The following is a 20,175-nucleotide window of genomic DNA, read 5'->3' on the forward strand; positions in this document are numbered from 1 at the left end:
CCCACGTGGTGCCATTCCCTAGCAATTTGAGTTCTAGCCAATGAGCTTCAGCCGCTCACATTTGAGTGACGGCTATCAAGAGGCCTGCCCAGCGTTATCCATTGAGGTTGCAGGGCGGGCCCAACGGCTCAGTGAACACAGCAGAGATCGAAAGGGAGAGAAGTGATGTGGTGCACATATCTGCACCAATGTGACGTAGTATGCAATTATCAGTGTAAACGGACCAAGCCGGTCGGCCTGCCAGCCGGACACCCAACCCCCCTGCTCTCCCCAGACCCGTCTCCCCACACTGAGGAAGTTAACCTTTGCGCCACTTTGATTCTATCCCTCTTTCTCCCTCCCCTCATCCTTCTTTTTTTCTTTTTTTTTCTCCAAATTTTTGGGAGCTTATGGCACCTGGTGTCGGAGGAAACGCCGTTCGACCGACGACCGGGGTCAGCTTGCAGGCTCCCGGCCCTGTCACCATCCCCTACCCCCAGGCTGTGTCACAACCATAGGACGGCGCCTAATTGGCCCAGCGCCGTCCTATGGTTGTGACACAGCCTGGGATCGAACACTGCGGTGCAGTGCTTTTGACCGCTGCTCCACCCAGGACCCCTTCTCTTTCTCTCCCTCTCTTTCATCCAACTCCCCTCGGTGTCTCCCATCTTCCTGGCCCCCTCGTCTCGCAGTCCCAACCCCTTTCTTCCCCCTTCTGTTCTGTCGCTCTCTCACTCACTCGTCCCCTCTTTCCTCCTTTCCTGTCATACCCCTGTCTTTCTCCCTTATCCTCTTCCTCCCTGTCATCTCTCTCTCTCTCCTTCTCCTCCCTCCCTCCCTGCCCTCCTCCTCTCCTTTATGCCCTGCAGAAAGCCACTGTCCCCGTTTGGTTTGGGTGTCAGGCTCAGTAGCCCCCCCCCCCCCCCCCACTGGGTTTTTGAATGTGATCATTCCCGTCTATCCCGGGGGGGGGGGGGGGTGAACGGTCGGTTCTCGTTCGTTATGACAAACCAACCAACACTTCTTCCTTCCAGCCCCACACGCTCAGATATATACACACACACACACACACACACACACACACACACACACACACACAAACTCTCTGTCTGTCCTTTTACTAATGAACACTCTCGCTCACATTTAGAGGCGTTTCAACATGCCCCTTTTAAACACAAGAATAACCAAGCCGTACCCTTGGGAGGGAGACGTTCGCAGACTTATTTACAGTTGATACACACACAGTGATGCACATGAATGTGTACACATGACACCGCGCTTGTAGGAGAGTCAAGCTGCGCTGAAGATGCTTCGGGGAATTTAAAGGGTGTTGATGTTGAAGCGGTTCTTAGTCTCACACGCATGCTTACTTATAGAGGCACAAACACACACACACACACACACACACCCCTACCTCTGGAGAAATCCCCCAGTGCTGCCTCCCTCTCTCAGCCACTGCAGCTGAATGTAGGTCAGTGGCTGTCGCTGGGAGATCACGGATCTCCTCAACTGTGACTGGGCTGTTTTAACATTTACTACTGGTCCTAGGTCAGTCGCCTCAGCCGTGACTGTACTGTTTCTTCATTAATACAAACTGTGAGACTGGCCCTAGGTCAGTTCTGTTAGTTGTGACTGGGCTGTTCTAACATTACTGCTGATCCTAGCTCAGTTATGTTAGTAGTGACTGAACTATCATTGCTGGTCTCTCAGACTTATCCAAGGTCAGTTCCCTCAGCCGTAACTGTATTGTTTCTTCATTACCACTCATTTTGGGCTCCCGAGTGGCTCAGCGGCCTAAGACACTGCATCTCAGTGCAAGAGGCGTCACTGCAGTACCTGGTTCGAATCCAGGCTGTATCACATCCGGCCGTGATCGGGACACAATTAGCCCAGCGTCGTCCGGGGTAGGCCGTCATTGTAAATAAGAATTTGTTCTTAACGGACTTGCCTAGTTAAATACACAAATTAAAAAAGAGACTGGCCCTAGTTCAGTACTGTTAGTCGTGACTGTGCTGTTTCCTCATAACTGTAAGACTGATTCTAGGTCAACTCCCTGAGCTGGGACTAAGCTCTTCCCTCATCACTAGAGCCCATTGCTCTGTTTCAGGGTCAGCCATCTAGAAACATGCAGAAAGCAAAGCAACGCTTGTATGTTAAGAGGTGCTGAAAATGCCTTCTCTGGATCAGTTCAGACTTGAACAGATTAGTGTTTGTTTATTAGTTTCCTCTGTGTATTTTAGGCTAAGATCTATATCATGATTTCACATTAATTCTATGAAGGGGACACTTCAGGGCCTTACCCTTGCACTCCAGGCCTTGGTCCCCGGGTCAGCCCTCGTGGTGGTTTTACCACACGCACGCTCTCACACTCACACTCGCTTGACTCACTGACTTGACACACATACTCAAAATACACACACACACACTCGACACAAGGCTAATCTCATTACTAATCTTGATCTAATTAAACCATTTCCCTGTTTGGCTCCTATTTCCTCCTCTCAGCTTGGTTGTGGAGGAAGAGGCAAAGACAATTTGTCTCTGTTTTTAGCAACAGTTCCGTTTGGTTCCAGCCTTTAATAGACAGACAGATATAGACTGATCCTCTCCCGCCACCTCACGTGTTCCTTCTCCACACTTGTTTGTTTTTCTTGTCTTGACTTCTCTTCTCTCCTCACTCCAAAAAACAAAAAATGTGCCTTAGTTGGGAACTTGGTGCTGGTCGGTTTGGCCGAGGAGTGGAGGATCCACTGGCAGTCACTTGAGTCTTACCCAGCTGAGCTTGGCCACGCGATGATACAGGCTATATCTGCCCACAGCGGCTGGCCAGCACATGCCTGAGTAAAAACCATTACACAGCCACACTGAGGCCTCCAAGGCTTCGCAGAAAATGAAGAAAAAGCATGACAGTTTTCCCCATTCACTTACTTTAGTCCCGGAATGATTTCAATATACTCTTGTATGTTCTAGACGTTTTGAAGTGGTTTGTTTTGCGAACACTGTTTTTGTTAAAGGTCTGTCCTGATTTGTTTTGGGAAATGGGAACGCTGTTTCTGTTGATTGTAAAAAGACTTCCAGCCTATTGCTCCAGGCCCTTCTTTTTGAAAAGTGTGGACACATTTTTCTGAAACAATTAGCAACGATCGCTACTATTCTTGTTTGAATATTCAACTTTTTGTGGTTACCATGCTTGTCTGTTGCAATCAGGGAATTCATTTCCCTACTTGTTCCATAGCTACCGAACATTGCTTTTTCTAGACAGCCGTAATGTACCAGAACACAAGTGGCCAGTCACAGTTCCCCCCTCAGAGAAGATGGCGTGTTAAAGACACAAGCCAGCGCTCTGTCCCATGGCGCACATTCCGCTCTGCAGTCATGCATGAAACGATGTGAGTGCTCTGGCATTTCGCCAAGCCTCGTGGGGGTCTCTTCTCCTCCAGTCAGACTCGGAGAAATGCCCTCTAGCCCAGCCCTGAGCCTAGCTCTGAGGCAGATGGTACGCTCACGGCTGGGAGGAAGGATGTCGATCTAGCCCAGCTTTGGGGTACACCACGCTGGTGGCTGGGAGAAGTTGGAACCCACCTCCTGAGGCACATGGCATGGTACACTGCTGGGTGGGTGGAAGTAAATCCGCACACTTGAGGGAGGTCGGGGGGGGGGGGGGTTGTTATCTCCCAGCGCCACGGCTCAGACGCTAACTTATGTCCCCAGGTCCAAAATCCCAACTGAGTCGTAGAAATGGGTTACAGTGTTAACGGAAATAAAACCGTTTCAAAAATGTAGTGTAACGCAAGATGTTGTTGATAGAGGTCGACCGATTAATCGGAATGGCCGATTTTAATTAGGGCCGAGTTCAAGTTTTCATAACAATCGGAAATCGGTAATTTTGGACGCTGATTTGGCCGAATTAAAAAAAAAAAAAAAAATTACTTTTTTAGACCTTTATTTAACTAGGCAAGTCAGTTAAGAACACATTCTTATTTTCAATGACAGCCTAGGAACAGTGGGTTAACTGCCTTGTTCAGGGGCAGAACGACAGATTTTTACCTTGTCAGCTCAGGGATTCAATCTTGCAACCTTACGGTTAACTAGTCCAACGCTCTAACCACCTGCTTTACATTGCACTCCACGAGGAGCCTGCCTGTTACGCGAATGCAGTAAGAAGCCAAGGTAAGTTGCTAGCTAGCATTAAACTTATCTTATAAAAAACAATCAATCATAATCACTAGTTAACTACACATGGTTGATGATATTACTAGTTTATCTAGCCTGTCCTGCGTTGCATATAATCGCTTAGGTACACGTTGCTCCAACCATAAACATCAATGCCTTTCTTAAAATCAGTACACAAGTATATATTTTTAAACCTGCATATTTAGTTAATATTGCCTGCTAACATTAATTTATTTTAACTAGAGAAAATGTGTCACTTCTCTTGCGAACAGAGTCAGGGTATATGCAGCAGTTTGGGCCGCCTGGCTCGTTGTGAACTGTGAAGACTATTTCTTCCTAACAAAGACAGCCGACTTCACCAAACGGGGGATGATTTAACAAAAGCGCATTTGCGAAAAAAGCACAATCGTTGCACGACTGTACCTAACCATAAACATCAATGCCTTTCTTAAAATCAATACACAGAAGTATATATTTTTAAACCTGCATATTTAGCTAAAAGAAATCCAGGTTAGCAGGCAATATTAACCAGGTGAAATTGTCATTTTGCGTTCATTGCACGCAGTCAGGGTATATGCAACAGTTTGGGCCTCCTGGCTCGTTGCGAACTAATTTGCCAGAATTTACGTAATTATGACATAACATTGAAGGTTGTGCAATGTAACAGGAATAACGTTTTGTTTTCGAGAGAGTTTCCGGATTCGGACATATTAATGACCTAAGGCTCGTATTTCTGTGTGTTATTATGTTATAATTAAGTCTGATTTGATAGAGCAGTCTGACTGAGCGATGGTAGGCAGCAGCAGGCTCATAAGCATTCATTCAAAATAGCACATTCGTGCGTTTTGCCAGCAGCCCTTCGCAATGCATTGCGCTGTTTATGACTTCAAGCCTGTCAACTCCCAAGATTAGGCTGGTGTAACCGATGTGAAATGGCTAGCTAGTTAGCGGAGTGCGCACTAATAGTGTTTCAAACGTCACTCGCTCTGAGACTTGGAGTAGTTGTTCCCCTTGCTCTACATGGGTAACGCTGCTTCGAGGGTGGCTTTTTGTCGATGTGTTCCTGGTTCAAGCCCAGGTAGGAGCGAGGAGAGGGACGGAAGCTATACTGTTACGCTGGCAATACTATAAGAACATCCAATAGTCAAAGGTATATGAAATACAAATCGTATAGAGAGAAATAGTCCTATAATAACTACAACCTAAAACATCTTACCTGGGAATATTGAAGACTCATGTTAAAAGGAACCACCAGCTTTCATATGTTCTCATGTTCTGAGCAAGGAACTTAAACATTAGCTTTTTTACATGGCACATATTGCACTTTTACATTCTTCTCCAACACTTTATTTTTGCATTATTTAAACCAAATTGAACATGTTTCATTATTTATTTGAGGCTAAATTGATTTTATTGATGTATTATATTAAGTTAAAATAAGTGTTCATTCAGTATTGTTGTAATTGTCATTATTACAAATAAATAAATGTAAAAAACGGCCGATTTAATCGGTATCGGCTTTTTTGTCCCTCCAATAATCGGAATCGGCGTTGAAAAATCATAATCGGTCGACCTCTAGTTGTTGATAGTCATTTTTTGCAGCAGAAGGAGCGTCTGTGCCGTTTGTGGTTACAGAACTGATGATTGTAATGACAGTTGTAGCTTAAGTATAGTAGTAAAAGCATAGGTTGTAATTACAATTGTTGTTGTGGTAGTAAGTAGATGTACCAAAAGAGAGAACAGCGCCGTTTATTCTCTTCTAAAACACAGGACAGTTTTTCTCTCTCATCCTCTCCCTATCTGCCTCTCCTTATCTCACACACAGGTGAGTCAGCCAGCCCCAATAGCCCCAAGCAACACCCCCACTCTCCTCCCCCCCTCCTCTTCTCTCCCTATATCTCTTAATTCTGGCTCTGAAGAGGGGCCCTGGAGAGGCTGGCTGGGGCGATCAGTGGAGGGGAAGAAAAGAAAGGCAAGGGGGAAGAGATTAAGACTTAAAGTGGAGATGGGAGAGACTAGAGAGCTGAGTAGGGCAGGTCTGAGGAAATCATTGAGCCCATTGTTCCCTGAGCTCCTCTAGGAGAGAGAGAGCGAGAGAGCGCACGCGAGAGGGAGATGCTAGCGTGTCACAGCAGCAGAAATGGGAGCATCACTGGGGTTTCCTTCTGCCCCCCTGAGGCTGGCTAGCTAGTGTAGCATCTGCTATACTTAGCGAGTATGGCTAGGCTTCCATAGCTTCAGTTTATGAACTCTGAACTCGATGACCAGGGTCAAATATGAAATTGTACAAATTTACAAAAACAACATTTTTAACAGTTTTTAAAAAATGAATCTAGATACATTGTTAAATGACTGAAACCCAGTATTTTGAAAAGTACAGGATGTCAACAGACTTGTTTTATTTCAGTTAAATATAACCCACCAATCCTTACTATGAAATTTAATTTATTCACAAAAACCAAGTAGGCTAATTGCCCCAAAACCTCTCTACTTTGGGATTCACAGAAACAGAGTTCCACTCTCTCATGCAAGGTGATTAACCCCTGATGACCTCTGCCAATATCCTACCACGCACCACAGATAACAGCTCAAGTGTTGCACAACAAACATTAAAAAAAACACACAAATATCCCAGAACGAGGTCCTAACCTCCCGGACCAACAGCCCGAATCAGCCCAGACTGACCCTAACCCAGCCTGGCCTAATGGACCAGAGTACTGACCCCTGGTATTCCCTTTGGTTGCTATGCTGGGCTCAGCTGGTCGGATTATCATGCCACTGTCTGCTGGGGCGCAAAGCCCAGAGATGACATGGTGGTTAACCACCTGGCTCCCCCCAGTGGACTATGGACTGGTGCAAGGCTTTAATCCTTGTCCCAATGGCTTCGCTGCCTGGCTTTAGCCCCGGTCCCTATTGTTTCGCTGCCAGGCTTTAGCCCCGGTCCCTATTGTTTTGCTGCCAGGCTTTAGCCCCGGTCCCTATTGTTTCGCTGCCAGGCTTTAGCCCCGGTCCCTATTGTTTCGCTGCCAGGCTTTAGCCCCGGTCCCTATTGTTTCGCTGCCAGGCTTTAGCCCCGGTCCCTATTGTTTCGCTGCCAGGCTTTAGCCCCGGTCCCTATTGTTTCGCTGCCAGGCTTTAGCCCCGGTCCCTATTGTTTCACTGCCACTCCTCTCCCCCACTGCTAGCACGAAAGGGGGAGGCACTGATTGCTCACTCTGGGGAGGGTCAAGGTGAGGAAGAAGGGAAGAGATGCCCAATGGGCAGAAAAAACTCCAGGTGCAGGACAGTGCAATTGTGCATTAAAACATTCCTACTGTTTTTTTCACTAGTCATTGCAGTCAACCCCTCTGGCATGTTTAAACTTTGAGCCATGACCTTGGTTGCATACTGTAACCCTTTTGGTCTGTTTACATACAGTGTAATGCTCTGCAAAACAAAAGGATGGCTCTCTCCCTGTTTTCCCTCCAACAGAAAGTGTTCTCTGCCAATAGTACGAGCCCTGGGGACTATTCAGGGTTATCTCATGTATTTCTTCTGCCATGTAAACAGTCCTCTGGCCCACCAATCAGAGGCCTGGGGGCCAGGGGCCGGAGCTTGGAGCGATGAGTCACCCTGTGTGTGTGTGTGTGTGTGTGTGTGTGTGTGTGTGTGTGTGTGTGTATCTATCTGTAGGCTGGGGTTTTGTTGGGTTGGATCCAGGCCTGTGACTCACACAGCACTGACAGTCTAGAGCTGGATCTGGAGTTGGCCTGGCTGCCTCATTGAATGACCTAAATCCTGACTGCCTGCCTGCCTTTTTTCTCTCCATCTCTCTTTCGCTCTCCCTCTGCCTCCCTCTGCCTCTCTCTCTTTCCCTCTGCCTCTCTCTCTTTCCCTCTGCCTCTCTCTCTTTCCCTCTGCCTCTCTCTCTTTCCCTCTGCCTCTCTCTCTTTCCCTCTGCCTCTCTCTCTTTCCCTCTGCCTCTCTCTCTTTCCCTCTGCCTCTCTCTCTCTTTCCCTCTGCCTCTCTCTCTCTTTCCCTCTGCCTCTCTCTCTCTTTCCCTCTGCCTCTCTCTCTCTTTCCCTCTGCCTCTCTCTCTCTTTCCCTCTGCCTCTCTCTCTCTTTCCCTCTGCCTCTCTCTCTCTTTCCCTCTGCCTCTCTCTCTCTTTCCCTCTGCCTCTCTCTCTCTTTCCCTCTGCCTCTCTCTCTCTTTCCCTCTGCCTCTCTCTCTCTTTCCCTCTGCCTCTCTCTCTCTTTCCCTCTGCCTCTCTCTCTCTTTCCCTCTGCCTCTCTCTCTCTTTCCCTCTGCCTCTCTCTCTCTTTCCCTCTGCCTCTCTCTCTCTTTCCCTCTGCCTCTCTCTCTCTTTCCCTCTGCCTCTCTCTCTCTTTCCCTCTGCCTCTCTCTCTCTTTCCCTCTGCCTCTCTCTCTCTTTCCTCTGCCTCTCTCTCTCTTTGCCTCTGCCTCTCTCTCTCTTTGCCTCTGCCTCTCTCTCTCCCTCCCTCTGCCTCTCTCTCTCCCTCCCTCTGCCTCTCTCCCTCTCTCTCTCTCTCTCTCCGCCTCTCTCTCTCTTTGCCTCTGCCTCTCTCTCTCTCTCTCCCTCCCTCTGCCTCTCTCTCTCTCTCTCTCTCCCTCTCTCTCTCTCTCTCTCTCTCTCTCTGCCTCTCTCTCTCCCTCTGCCTCTCTCCCTCTGCCTGTCTCTCTCTCCCCCGCCTCTCTCTGCCTCCCTGTGCCTCTCTGCCCCTCTGCCTCTCTCTCTCTCTCCCTCTGCCTCTCTCCCTCTGCCTCTGCCTCGCTCCCTCTGCCTCTCGCTCTCTCTCTCCCTCTGCCTCTCCCTCGCTCTCTCTGCCTGCCCATATGAGCTGCACTCTGTGCTGTAACCTCATTGACCCCCTTTCTCATTCTCTTTAGCTAGTTCTCTCTTTCCCTCTCACACTCTCACATACGATCACACGCGTTCTTATACACATAAGCAAGCACACATACGTCAATGTACACTCGCGCCTCTACCCAGGTCTAACATGATGAGGACAGTAATGAGGCACTCTGATGAGCGTTTCAACCGTACAAGACTGTTTAGATTCTGAAAGCCATCGCTGTCCAAAACAAACCTTTATCTTCCACACTAAGCTGAGATGTACAGTATATAGTGTTGTCACGATACCAGAATGTTGACTTCGATACCAGGTTCTGTATCACGATTCGCAATACCGTCACGATAGTAGTCAATTCCAAAACGATACCACTGCAACAAAAAAAAGGCATATTTGACAAAGTCACAGAATGGCACTTGATCCAGACAGATAAACTCAGCTACTGCTCTGTTCAATCATTGGGAATCTTTAGAGTTAAACATCATTACATTTGACATTTTTCAGAGACAGCCATTTATGCATTAATGAATCAGCTATACAGTCAGACACTCAATTTGTCATTACCAATCTATCTACGTGACAACATAATGGTAATAATGTATTTGAATTATAAATCTTTATTGATAAACTGGGTAAATCAATAGGCCTATTGACAATAGAGGTAAATGAATATGTGCATGACTTTTGTTATTGAGCTTATTTTGGCTGATTTTTATGGGGCTACAGATGATAAACAATCTCTTACCCTTCCATTTGGGACCTATTTTATTGTACCGATCAACAACATTTACGTCGAAGTAGCTTATTTTACAAACGTGCTCGCTGTCTCTTTAGGGGCGGCAGGTAGCCTAGTGTTTAGAGCGTTGTGCCAGTAACAGAAAGGTTGCTAGATCGAATCCCCCAGCTGACGAGGTAAAAATCTGTCGTTCTGCCTCTGAACAAGGCAGTTAACCCACTGTTCCTAGGCCCCCATTGTAAATAAGAATTTGTTCTTAACTGACTTGCCTAGTTAAATAAGGGTTTTTAAAAAATAACTGTTTTTTTAAACATTAATGACGTCGTTCACGAGGCAGGAAGGGGGCAGCCCGGAGTCAGTTCATGGAGCCAATAGAGATAAATAGTAATGGCGTCTTTTTGTAGGTATTAACTCCACCATGGTCCATTGGACATAGCCTACGGTGAAATGAATGGCCTACGGTGAAATGAATGAAGGTCTGTGGTAAACACAGGCTTAGGAGATAGTGTTTGTTTTGTTCTATGAGCTGATTTTCATCAGCTAACGTCACTTTTTGTGGATTTTGAAGCGTTTATGTAATCACAAAAAGCACAAAGTCTTCATAATTCATAAAGGTCATGTTAACTGACTGATATCATCTCATAGAACAAAACGTATTAGATCTCCTAAGCCTGTGTTAACCTCTGACCTTATTTCCGGCCTTTATCCCAAAACCCTATTCTTTCCCCATTCATTTTCGCCATAGGAATGGCTGAATGAACCAGAGGTAACTCATTTCCGGTTTTTAGGACTACAAGCGGGCGATCTCTATAGATAATCTTTGGGAGAGGCGTGAGAAAGAGACCAATTTTAAGTGAATAAAAAATCGTTTTGGTGGCTATCAGCTTTGAAATCAATTGATGATAGTTTCAGCTATACGCTAGAAGAACATTTAGCCTACAAAGCTGGAAGCGACCAGTATTTTCTTGCATTGTAAAGTGTTCTAGCCTGTATGGACATTGTTTTGCGAACAGTAATGAACAGTTTCAACATTCCTGCATGCGTTAAATATCGCATTATTCAAGTGTAGGGAGCTAACATGATGCAGTATCGAGAAAGTACCAAAGTTCCGGTGTACCGTGCAACACTAGGCGTTATGTTTTATAACATTTTGACTCGTCCTTGTTTTCAGTTTCCTCACTCCGTGAGTTAGTCTTGATATCTATCCCGTGTCTGTCCCTGGTTCCCCGCTTGCATGATAAAACCCGGGAGTTTTTTTTTTTTTCCTGTGAGAAGAGCCGAATGTTGTCTGCGAGAGAAGAAGAGTGTATAGTACAGTCACAGTGAGCCTTTTGAAGGGAGAGAAGAGAGGCTTAACAACTGTACCAGGATTCTCTTTCTCCCCCAGGGACTACCGCCAACGCTGCTGCTGCGAGGTATGCAGCCGCTTCCCTTTCATGCTCTGCCCTATTTTTTTCTCTCTTTATCTCACTCTCTCTTTCACACACACACACACACACACACACACACACACACACACACACACCCCTCTGATTGTCTCTCTGTCTAGTCCCCCCTCTCTTAGACACGTTCACTTGTACACACATACACACACACACACACACACACACACACACACACACACACACACACACACACACACTCACAGACAATCCCTCTTCTTCCTCTGCTTTTTTCCCACTTTCCCCTTCTCCTTTTCTACTCTATAACACAGACACCCCTGTCCCCTCACCAACTCCTCTGCTGGTCTCATACATTTACCTTGTAGCACTATAATGATTGGGGCATTTTAAATATTTCAGAGGGAAACAGCGGCCTCTATCCCATCCAGGCTATTCTCTGGCGAGAGGGTAAATGGCGGGAGTGTAGCACTGGGAGACGTACGTTCACTAATTCATAGCTCCCTCTTCGAAAGCCTTCTCAGGAGGAGCTGCTAAGCCTATAGTCTTCCTCGAATGATCTAATGGCCCATAGTCCCTCTCTGGCGATCTAATGGCCCATAGTCCCTCTCGGGCGATCTAATGGCCCATAGTCCCTCTCGGGCGATCTAATGGCCCATAGTCCCTCTCGGGCGATCTAATGGCCCATAGTCCCTCTCGGGCGATCTAATGGCCCATAGTCCCTCTCGGGCGATCTAATGGCCCATAGTCCCTCTCGGGCGATCTAATGGCCCATAGTCCCTCTCGGGCGATCTAATGGCCCATAGTCTCCCTCGGGCGATCTAACGGCCCATAGTCTCCCTCGGGCGATCTAATGGCCCAAATGGGTGTGTGGATATCAGTAGTATATGGTACTGTGGTTTAACTCCACAATGTATCAGTCAGTGTGTTTGCGATTTTCTTCAACTCTATTTCTGCCAATTGTGTATGCGTGTATTGTGTTTTTGTTGTGGTTTAGTCTGTGTGTACGTGGTTAAAAATACAGTTGAAGTCAGAAGTTTACAAACTCTTAGGTTGGAGTCATTAAAACTCGTTTTTCAACCACTCCACAAATTTCTTGTTAACAAACTATAGTTTTGGCAAGTTGGTTAGGACATCTACTTTGTGCATGACACAAGTAATTTTTCCAACAATTGTTTACAGACAGATTATTTCACTTATAATTCACTATCACAATTCCAGTGGGTCAGAAGTTTACATAAACTAAGTTGACTGTGCCTTTAAACAGGTTGGAAAATTCCAGAAAATGATGTCATGACTTTAGAAGCTTCTGATAGGCTAATTGACATCATTTCAGTAAATTGAAGGTGTACCTGTGGAAGTATTTCAAGGCCTACCTTCAAACTCAGTGCCTCTTTGCTTGACATCATGGGAAAATCAAAAGAAATCAGCCAAGAATTCAGAAAGAAAATTGTAGACCTCCACAAGTCTGGTTCATCCTTGGGAGCAATTTCCAAACGCCTGAAGGTACCACGTTCATCTGTACAAACAATAGTACGCAAGTATAAACACCATGGGGCAAAGGACCTTGTGAAGATGCTGGAGGAAACGGTTACAAAAGTATCTCTATCCATAGGAAAACGAGTCCTATATTGACATAACCTGAAAGGCCGCTCAGCAAGGAAGAAGCCACTGCTCCAAAACCACCATAAAAAAGCCAGACCACGCTTTGCAACTGCACATGGAGACAAAGATCGTACTTTTTGGAGAAATGTCCTCTAGTGTAATGAAACAAATTAGAACTGTTTGGCCATAATGACCATCATTATATTTGGAGGAAAAAGGGGGAGGCTTGCAAGCCGAAGAACACCATCCCAACCATGAAGCACTGGAGTGGCGGCATCATGTTGTGGGGGTGCTTTGCTGCAGGAGGGACTGGTGCACTTCACAAAATAGATGGCATCATGGGGTAGGAAAGTGATGTGGCTATATTGAAGCAACATCTCAAGACATCAGTCAGAAAGTTAAAGCATTGTCGCAAATGGGTCTTCCAAATGGACAATGACCCCAAGCATACTTCCAAAGTTGTGGCAAAATGGCTAAGGACAACAAAGTGAAGGTATTGGAGTGGCCATCACAAAGCCCTGACCTCAATCCTATAGAAAATTTGTGGTCATAACTGAAAAGGCGTGTGTGACCATGGAGGCCTACAAACCTGACTCAGTTACACCTATGTGAGGAGGAATGGGAAGCTTGTGGAAGGCTACCTGAAACGTTTGACCCAAGTTAAACAATGTAAAGGCAATGCTACGAAATACTAATTGAGTGTATGTAAACTTCTGACCCACTGGGAATGTGATGAAAGAAATAAAAGCTGAAAAAAATCATTCTCTCTAGTGTTATTCTGACATTTCACATTCTTGAAATAAAGTGGTGATCCTAACTGACCTAAGACATGGATTTTTTACTAGGATTAAATGTCAGGAATTGTGAAACTGAGTTCAAATGTACTTGGCTAAGGTGTATGTAAACTTCGGACTTCAACCTTATACGTGATTGTTTTTTGTCTGTGTCTCTGTGAAGCGACCCTCAGATCCGACACTAATGTCCCTCTCAGCCAGCCAAACAGGCCCATCTGTCAGCTAGGGGTCAAATGGTGCAAGCACAAGGTCACGCCAGGCAGACAGACAGGTCAACAGGGCCCAGGGGGGTTAAGGGAAATATGAGAGCCCTCTGACCCCTCCCCCTCTCCACCATGCAACCCCCACTCCGTCACAGTCTGGTCAGGTGATCAGCACTCCATGTGATCGGCTCTTACAATGAGCAGCTAAGGAAGCGCTTAATTTTTTTTCCTTTTACCTTTATTTAACTCTTAAATGCGCAATATGTAGAAATCGCTCTGCCATTACATGGTTGATAAAATTCTATCATGTTCGCCTAATTTCGGTTTACGTGGCAAAACAAGCAGTGTATAGTGTAGAGAGTCAATCTAAACTGCTGTGAAATATATTATCTATGTCCAAAGATATCATATTTTTAGCTGTTTTGAAGCCGGTGTACAAAAGTGAAACAAAACATATGCGAAAGCTAAACTTAGGAACGGGAAGCATAGAAATGGAGCACAAACAACAGATCTACTGCTTGTCAGACTTGCTTTCAAAGAGAATGAAAGATCTATAATATTTCTATGTGAAGTTGGTCCGGTCACCCGGAAAGCACCATACTGGATCTTTTTAACAATAGCTGTTTTGGTCAGGGTTGTGCTGACATCACCAGGGTTGTGGGTGATGTGCTGCATGGAACTGAAATTTTATGCTCGACGATCCAATAATTACGAATTAACAAGAACAGAAAACGTGAAGAGTAAGCCAGATTCAGAGAGGAAAGGCTTTGCTTTATTCAACAACAACAGAAACTCCTGGTCATGCTTTGACAATGGCTCGCCCACAGTTAGCATGCCTCCATGAAAACGCTTGTGTTTGGAATCGAGACTATGCAAAAAGCGAGGGAGGAAGTGGTGGCGAGAGAGGACATACATAATTTTGCCTGATGGGACTTCTGGAAAGAAAGAGGGAAGGAAAAAGTCCTATGTGATGCTGGTGTCTAATTGAGTCTGCCTTCCATGGGTCCTCAGATCCTCAAAAAGTTCTACAGCTGCACCCTCGAGAGCATCCTGAGTGGTTGCATCACCGCTTGGTATGGCAACTGCTCGGCATCCGACCACTAGGCACTACAGAGGGTAGTGCGTACTGCCCAGCGCATCACTGGGGCCAAGCTTCCTGCCATCCAGGACCTCTATACCAGGCAGTGTCAGAGGAAGGCCCTAAGGAGGAAGACTCCAGCCACCCTAGTCATAGACTGTTCTCTCTGCTACCGCACAGAAAGCGGTACCGGAGCGCCAAGTCTAGGTCCAAAAGGCTCCTTAACAGCTTCTATCCCCAAGTGATATGACTGCTAAACAGTCAATCAAATGCCTACCCGGACTATTTGCATTGACCCCCTTTTTTACACTACTGCTACTCACTGTTTATTATCTATGCATAGTCATTTTACCCATACCTACATGTTCATATTATCTCAATTACCTCGACTGGGTACCGCTACCCCCTGTATACCCCCTGTTTTATAGTTTTTATTGTTATGATTTTAGCAAATATTTGCGCACTTTAAAAAAATAAAAAATCCCCATTGTTGCTTAAGGGTTTGTAAGTCAGCATTTCACGGTAATGTCTACACCTACTGTATTCGGCGCTTGTGACAAATACAATTTGATATGATTTATTAAAGTACTGAGTGGGAACTCCCTTTTGAGATCCAAGTCAAGAAGCACTTTGGCGCCGTTCATTATAGTCCAGCCATGTCCTTGATCAGGGTGAACTGCCTTTTGGCATCTTGTTGGCTTCTTCTCAAATGTCCCCATTTTTAGCTGAGATGACAAGAAAGCTTGCGGAGGCTAGTCGTTAGCGAAGCTAGCTCACTATAGCAGGTGTCCATCGCCTACCTAGGGAGGTTTGATTAGTGATGAACTGATCAGTTTGGCTTTCATCTAATAAAATCCTGGTTTTGTTATTACACATGGTTTAGTTTAACACATGGTGTCTGGGACCAGTTTGGGTGGCGTAGCCCCAGGCGTGCAGGTAGAGTTCCATGTGAGGACGTCCCCATTTCACCCTCTAATGTGCCACTCATACAAGAGTCAGGACTCCTACAAGGAGAGCTTGGCAGAAAAGAGGTCAGACAGGGCTCCAGGGAGCAGGGGGCTGGCGCGCACACAAAAAGACTGAGTGCGAAGGCAGGAGAGGGAAGGAGAGAAAAGTGTGAGAGGAACAGCGATGGAGAGGGTGAGAGAGGGGTGAGAAAATGGATTGAGTGTCATGTGAAATAAGCAAGGGGAAAGAGGAGGAAAATGTCTTACTTACTTGTTTGAAATGTCTTACTTCCTGTGTTTTGTTTTTTTTACCTTGAAACGGGTTGGTTTGATACCGTATAGCAGCACAACATCAGTGTCCCTCTCTCACACACCCTTTTTCTTTTCACCTACAGCGTATCTCTCACCATCGCTCTCTTTCATCTTGTTTCTGAGCCCGCTTTCTCTGTCGCCCCTTTTTTCTGTGTGTCTACCTACCCAAAATACCTCCCTTAGCTGGCACAAAGACAGCACTGAAGCCTCAACCGTCACCGTCACTCGTTTCCTGTGTGTGTGTGTGTGTGTGTGTGTGTGTGTGTGTGTGTGTGTGTGTGTGTGTGTGTGTGTGTGTGTGTGTGTGTGTGTGTGTGTGTGTGTGTGTGTGTGTGCGCGCCTGGAGAGGAGATAAAGACTTCACATCCTCCTCTCTCTAGTCTTCTTTCTGTCTCTGTTAGGGCTGGTGTGTTTTCAGTGACACCCTGGCTTATTTTGAACACAGGAAACACCGGCTGGTTTAGGTAGTGGATATACTTGGAAAGATGCAGCTGAGTATAGACTGAAAAAGTAGATCAGGCTCAAATGGGAAATAGAACTGGTACCATTCATCATAGTGATCGACTAGTATCTATATATCTAGACATCTATAAAAAGTTTAGTACATCCCAGACAGTAATCCTCATAGTTGCTGCTGGAAAATCAATTGATAATTGACCTGCAAGGAAAACACATTCACTTCCCCCTCCACACACCTGAACCACTGTTCTCGGGTCCAAAACTGAATGGATCCTCCAGTTAGCATCGTAGAGACGCTCTCATTACCTCTGATTCGGGATCTGTACTAAATGACAAAGTGATGGGGCGATCTGGTAGCATTTGGGCTAGTCTGAATTCCAGCATCCCGAGACCCAGACAGCCAGACCTTTTCCATTGTGGATTTGTCTAGTTTTATTCCTTTTCTTGTTTTTCTATGTTTTGTGTTTGAGCTACTCAGAGCGACCGAGGACACTAGAGGAAGGGCCTTGGCAGGACAACAGGCAGTGAATACATTGTTTTCTCGTCTAGTTTTTTTTTCTTTCTCTCCCCTGTATTTATGCTCCTGAGTGGCTCAGTGGTCTAAGACACTGCATCTCAGTGCAAGAGGTGTCACTGCAGTACCTGGTTCGAATCCAGGCTGCATCACATCCGGCCGTGAGTCCCATAGGGTGGCGCACAATTGGCCCAGCGTCGTCCGTGTTTGGCCGGAGTAGGCCGTCATTGTAAATAAGAATTTGTTCTTAACTGACTTGCCTAGCTACTTTTTTTTTTTTTACATTTAATTAATGTTGAATAAATTGTCAGTAGGAAAAACGGAGCATGGCTTGGGCGTGCCATGTTTTTCTAGTGGTCCTGCTCATCATCTGTTCCAAACCCAGCGATCACTGGAGTGATCCTAGATGGTCTCTCTCGTTTTTCGTCATCCTCGGTTTCGCTCTCTTTCTCATGTTCTTCCGGACTCTCCGTGTCTCCCCCCCCCCCCCCATGTCTTCCTTCCTCAACTTTTTCCTCTCGTTTCATTCTCACACAGAGCGAAAACATTGTCTGTTTTGAAAATAATACTTTGTAGACCATAATGTATGCACACACTCCCCAACTCTCTCATCACACACATTCCCACACACACACACACACACACACACACACGCACGCACGCGCGCGCGCGCACACACACAAATGTAATGGTTTTGGAATTCCCCCAGACCCTATACGGTGTTATTGTTGGCACCTATCCAGCACTGATGGGAAGGTGGACTGAGCTTGCAGAAAAAAAGTGGGGGGGGGGGTGCAGACACCCCTGGAATGTGTGTTATGTCAGGAGATATAGAGGGGAAGCCGGTAAGGGCGGGGACCGGAGATGACTGGGGGTCAAAGGGGAAAGGGCAGAGGGGAACATGGCTGGGGATTGGAGGACAGAAGTACAGGGGGAATAGCAAATGTGGGGGGCAGGGTGTTAGCTATGTAGAGAGAGAATGGAAAGAATCTGGAGAGGGAGAGAGAAAAGGAGAGATGCAGGGGGAGGTAAATGCAGAGGGAGTGAAAGAGATGAGTGGAAGGTAGAAGAATGTGTGGGGGTTTAGTGTGGTAATGATGGAAACAAGTAAGATTGTACACTGAGAAGTCTCTCTCTCACACACACTAGAACATGTAGGACAGATTCATGCATCAACTTTCACATGGTGGGTTAGGGCCAGAGATATGTGTTCTTGGGTCAGGTGAAGGTTTGTTTGTGTGTGTGTTCCTTTCCCCGTTCGTTCTCTCATGCTGCCTTGCAGGTTCTTTTGAGTCCTGGGGTAAAACTAGAGCACTTACTAACACCAGTGTTCAGTCTGACCCCTAAACACACACACACACACACACTAGGAGAGCTCTGAAAGATTGAAGGTGTGTTGTGTGTACATGAATGTAACCTGTATGTGAGCCTGCGTGAGTGTGTGTGTGTGTGCGTGCGTTCAGGGTCTGCCTCTCACATCCTTCCACATGATGTAAGCCCCTCTTCCAAGTAGTGGAGGAGATTACATGATGGACTGTGATTACAAAGATGACTGTTTCTCATCACACTGAAGGCATGTCCCCTTTTTAGAACGCATACAGTCGCTGGTGAAAGTCTACACGCCGTACAGTCTTCACATTTTGCTGCCTTAAAATGTCATCTATAAAAGGGATTCATTTAGATTTTTCCTAATGATCTACGTGACCTACTCCACATTTTCAAAGGGAAAGAAAAACGATAGAAATATTTCCAAATTACAAAAACAAAAAAAACGAAATGAGGAAGTATTGATTGCCTTCCTACCCCAGAGTTAATATTTGATGGAAACACCTTTGGCAGCCATTACGTGAAAGTGAAGCGGCTCGTATTGTCATTCACTCGCTTTCATCCTAATTCTCTTTTGATCTATTTAAATCTCTCACTTAACCTCGGTCTCTCTCTTTCTTTCTTTCTTTCTTTCTTTCTCTCTCTCTCTCTCTCTCTCTCTCTCTCTCTCTCTCTCTCTCTCTCAACATGCAGTTACATCAGAAAGTGTGGTAATTATTTAAGTGAGCTGTGTTACAAGTTACCTACCCAATTACCAACTGTGGTTCCACTGAATCTTTCATACGGTCCACTTGTTGCAATGTGCCGTTGTCACTCATTTCCGCCATGTCTTAATCGGTGATTAGGCTAATTAATAGCATAGTTGTATGTCTTTAAGTTCATCCAGCCCTATAGATTCAGCTAACCTAATCTCTCGCTCCCCTTTCTCTCTCTCTCTCTCTCTCTCTCTCTCTCTCTCTCTGCAGCCATAGAGACCCAGAGCACCAGCTCGGAGGAGATAGTCCCCAGTCCCCCCTCGCCACCTCCTCCCCCGCGAATCTACAAACCCTGCTTCGTTTGTGCGGACAAGTCCTCGGGATACCACTATGGAGTCAGCGCCTGCGAGGGCTGCAAGGTGAGACACTTGGCCGTGCTCTTTTTCTCTCCATCCATCTCGCGTTGTATCTCTCCGTCTTCACCTCCCTCCCTTTTGCCGGCTCGCTCATTCTCACTCTTCCCTCGCCTGTCTGTCTGTCTGTCTGTCTGTCTGTCTGTCTGTCTGTCTGTCTGTCTGTCTGTCTGTCTGTCTGTCTGTCTGTCTGTGTGCCCCCCAGGACTCGGTGAACCTGAACTCTCAGGCCAGTGAATGACTTTAAATATCAGTCAAGTGCTGAGGAGAGATTAAAGCATGTACCAGAGTTATACACCATTGCCATAACTGTGTCGACTGCCTAATCTGACTATATTGCCTGGAAAAGCCTCCCGCTACCAGATTGAGCACCAGCTTGCTATCTGAAGTATCCTCAATAATTGAAGGCTGCCAGCATCTAAATGTATATTGGCCCTCCACTGGGACTGAGGTAAAGCACAGGTTAGTACTAGCCTAACTAGTGCGACTACACAGTTCCCCCCTCCCGTGTGCGTGTTCGATGGTTAGGTAGGCGCACAGTCCTCTCCTGTTCCCACGCAAACCCTTCTATCTCTCCTGGAAGAAAAACGCACGTCTTCATTAAATTTGCATGTTTTTTTTCTCCCTCCTTTTTTTTCTCTATGATTGTTTCTTTCTTTTGGGTCCCGGGAGGACGTGTATCTGTGGTCT

At 46.1% G+C, this 20,175-nt stretch overlaps 1 protein-coding gene across 2 annotated transcripts in view; it reads left to right on the plus strand.

Moving 5' to 3' along the window:
- Window positions 1-20,175, plus strand: part of LOC115196684 (retinoic acid receptor alpha) — a 173,903-nt gene that overhangs the window by 132,543 nt on the left and 21,185 nt on the right. For both annotated transcript variants that reach the window (XM_029757519.1, XM_029757526.1), the window contains one exon: window positions 19,343-19,491. In XM_029757519.1, coding sequence (XP_029613379.1) covers window positions 19,343-19,491 — 149 coding nt within the window. The remainder of the gene's footprint in view (window positions 1-19,342; window positions 19,492-20,175) is intronic.

This window comes from Salmo trutta, chromosome 1 (genome assembly GCF_901001165.1).
Source record: "Salmo trutta chromosome 1, fSalTru1.1, whole genome shotgun sequence".
Taxonomy (NCBI): domain Eukaryota; kingdom Metazoa; phylum Chordata; class Actinopteri; order Salmoniformes; family Salmonidae; genus Salmo; species Salmo trutta.